The 3741-nt window shown below is 34.7% G+C and overlaps 1 protein-coding gene across 1 annotated transcript in view; it reads left to right on the top strand.

The window, feature by feature from the left end:
- Window positions 1-3741, top strand: part of LOC105266497 (sodium leak channel non-selective protein na) — a 19415-nt gene that overhangs the window by 4453 nt on the left and 11221 nt on the right. The window contains 7 exon segments of the mRNA XM_011304689.1: window positions 280-669; window positions 761-952; window positions 1845-1982; window positions 2063-2466; window positions 2823-3299; window positions 3380-3633; window positions 3636-3739. Of these exon segments, the coding sequence (XP_011302991.1) occupies window positions 280-669; window positions 761-952; window positions 1845-1982; window positions 2063-2466; window positions 2823-3299; window positions 3380-3633; window positions 3636-3739 (1959 nt within the window).

The raw sequence follows: 3741 nt of genomic DNA, 5'->3' as shown, positions 1-3741 counted from the left end.
GGACCACAAAATGACAATTTGATAAATTCCAATTTCAGTGATAACAACTGAATTGATTGAAACGAATGAATCTGTTAATAATTCACTTGAATTGAATGTTTAATCTAGCATTGGATAATGAATTTGGAATAAAAAGTGCCTTTGAAATATTAACAATTGTTTAATATTGAAAATGTAATTTTCTAAAATTTTGCAGAGGAATGGACATATTTTTGATTTTGGAGTAAATGAAAATAGGAGTAGGGCAATTTGCGGGGTATTATGAGTCGGGATTTTCAGATTCTGTACGGTGATGAGAACGGTTGGAAACTAATCACTCTCGACGATACCAAACACGGAGGACTAGCTTCGCCTCTCTGTCAAGCCATTCTTCGTTCTCCACAATTTCGAATGATCGTGATGGGTACTATTATCGCAAATGGTCTGACAACTGCCACTATGAACTTCAAACACGACGAAAGACCCCGAAATACTTACTACGATAACTATTACTACGCTGAAATAGCCTTCACGATTTTTCTGGACCTTGAGACACTTTTCAAGATCTGGTGTCTGGGTTTCAAGAGTTACTTCAAACATTCTATTCACAAATTCGAGCTTCTTCTTGCCATCGGCACTACTATTCATATTCTACCGTTTTTTTACATGACTGCATTCACGTATTTTCAGGTGAATATTAATATGTAACAGATATCTATGTTTATAATTGCATTGCATTATCAATGATAATGGACTAATGAATATATGATTATTATTAAAGGTGTTGAGAGTTGTGAGACTCATAAAAGCGTCGCCCATGTTGGAGGACTTCGTTTACAAGATTTTCGGACCCGGAAAAAAACTCGGTAGTCTTATTATTTTCACCATGTGTTTACTGGTCGTTACTTCAAGCATATCTATGCAACTATTCTGTTTTCTCTGTGATTTTACCAAATTTGAGACATTTCCAGAGGTGAGTTATCACATTTTTTTGTACTATTTCGGAGGAATATTTTTTTATTAATTATTACTTAATATGTAAGCATTGGTGAGCCCTAATCGTTGCTATTAATAACAATTTATCTTATTTATCATTTTTTTTATTCCTCAGTTTTTTCAAAATCCATTTTTTTACCATAACTGATGAATAAATGTTTTCAAACATTTCAATAATGGTTTAAAAAACCTGCTTCAATATCTTATTGGCGTAGTTGAAAAATGAAAATAGCAATAACCGTTGTATTGATATTGAGGAAAGATTATTAAAAATTAGTACTTTGGAAATATTTGAATTCTGGGTCTGTCACGAAATATATCATGCGCGACAGTATCGGCCTTTCTCTCACTCTCTCCATATCAACTTGGCCGATACGCTATCGCGTATCTTGATTCTGCTGCAATTGAATTTGATGAGGATTTTGAATATTAATTTCAGTGATATACTGTTGAAATTAAGAGATCATTATATCATTATAGTTATTTATCTTAATATCATTTTTCGAATGATTGTTCTTAATTTCGATTTTTTCATTGATTTTTTGAAAGTAACTTCCTACTTATTAATTACTGCTAACTACCTACTAACTAACTAATTCCTAATTGTTTCATTTATTCATCTTTTTCGTATCTAGTATCTTTAAATTTCATTCGATTATATGTGAAATAAATCTATTTTTCAATAAAATTTTGTCGGAATCTAGTAATTTATTAACAAAAATAGCTACATATTTTCCAACTATCTATTTGAGAAACAACTCGGAAGCAACAATAAGGGAATCCTCAAATTTTTCAACAATTTTCGATTGAAAAAAATTAGATAAATAAAAAATAGTCACGAGTCTGACATGAATTTGTTTATTCCCCAGGCATTCATGTCTATGTTTCAAATCTTGACTCAAGAAGCTTGGGTCGAAGTTATGGACGAAACGATGGTCCGAACTCATCACTTCGTAGCGCCTGTCGTCGCCATTTATTTCATTGGCTACCATCTCTTCGTCACACTGGTGATTAAAAAAAAAAAGTCATCCATCTTGCCAAAAAAATCAATAACTTCATTAATAATTGAATGAAAACTCTTTTCCAGATTGTGTTAAGTCTTTTCGTGGCTGTGATTCTCGACAACTTGGAACTGGACGAGGACATAAAAAAGGCAAAACAACGAATTATCCGCGAACAAAGTGCTGACATCAAAGAAACACTACCTTTTAGATTACAAATATTCGAACAATTTGCGGCGAGCCCACAGATGACTTGTCTTCACAAAGTTCCTTCGGACTTCAATCTACCAAAAGTTCGTGAAAGTTTTATGCGACAATTTGTCCTGGACGTTGAAGACGAGGAGAACGAGGTTGCTAAGAGGATCAACGAGACATTTGACTCGAAAATGGTTTACAGAAAACAGAGGCCAGTAAAGATTCTGAGTAATCCGCCGAAAGTTAGAAATGTTGTAGTTAGTTTGAAGAAAGCGGCTGTTCTCTACATAATTAAGTAAGCTTTATGTAAAGAAAGATTGCAATTTCGTAGGAAAAATTGATAATGTTTAGTATAATCTGACCAAACCATTGTAGATGCTCTTCAATGGAGTGTGTAGCTTTCTATGAAGAGTTTTTTTGAGGGACAAATAGGTTGGGAGGTATAATTTTTAATACACCACTGTTTGCGTTATCCAGCACCACGACGAGAACGTGGCAGTGTTGTCGAGCCGAAAGTCAACAGTGAGACCGCAAAATTCGAATATCTCTGATTAATTATTTGTCGTGGGGTTATACTAGACATTATTCTAATAATTGGATGGCCACGACACATTGATTTGATCCTGATAAAAAAAAAAATAATGGTTTCAGTGACTCGAATAATCAGAGACTACTCTTGGGGGATTCAGCAATGATTCCAGTACCAGGAAAAGGTCTTTTCAAACCCCAAGGTACAGTCAGCAGTGCGAAACAACTCCGCATAGACCAGAAAAAATCAATTCGTAGAAGTGTTAGAAGTGGTTCAATAAAACTAAAACAAACGTATGAGCATTTAGTTGAGAATGGAGACATCGGAGCGATAAATAGGGTGTCGTCATCGAGAACTGGGAAGGAAGAATGGGATATGAAATTGCTACAAGCTAAGAAACAACAGGCAGAGATGAGGAGAAGTCAGCGAGAGGATGATTTGAGGGAGAATCATCCTTACTTCGATACTCCTCTCTTTATTGTACCACGAGAGGGTAAATTTCGTAAAATTTGTCAGCTACTTGTTTATGCTAGATACGATGCGAGACTCAAGGATCCGCTGACAGGAAAGGAACGGAAGGTTCAGTATAAAAGTCTTCAGTGAGTAAGATAAAACTAATGAAAAGTCGGCATTTTTTTTTTACAACTTAAGAAATCTTCTCTGATTCTTATCGTTCTAGTAATTTTCTCGGGCTAGTTACATATTTAGACTGGGTCATGATATGCGCCACAACACTATCCTGCGTTTCTATGATGTTTGAAACCCCAAAGTACAGAGTTATGGAGATACCGGCGCTACAAATCGCTGAATACAGTTTTGTTATATTTATGAGCATCGAATTGGCTTTAAAAATCCTAGCTGATGGACTTTTCTTCACTCCCAAGGCTTACATCAAGGATGTCGCATCTGTTCTTGATGTTTTTATTTACATAGTAAGTTCTTAAGCTTCAAACCTTGAAACTGCATTTATCAACTCAAGTATTTTGAGAGATTCATGATTTATTGATTATTAAAGATTTATTGCCCATATCTTCTCATTGT

Source organism: Fopius arisanus, unplaced genomic scaffold, assembly GCF_000806365.1.
Source record: "Fopius arisanus strain USDA-PBARC FA_bdor unplaced genomic scaffold, ASM80636v1 scaffold00038, whole genome shotgun sequence".
Lineage (NCBI taxonomy): Eukaryota > Metazoa > Arthropoda > Insecta > Hymenoptera > Braconidae > Fopius > Fopius arisanus.
This window is presented reverse-complemented; position numbering and strand designations above follow the sequence as displayed.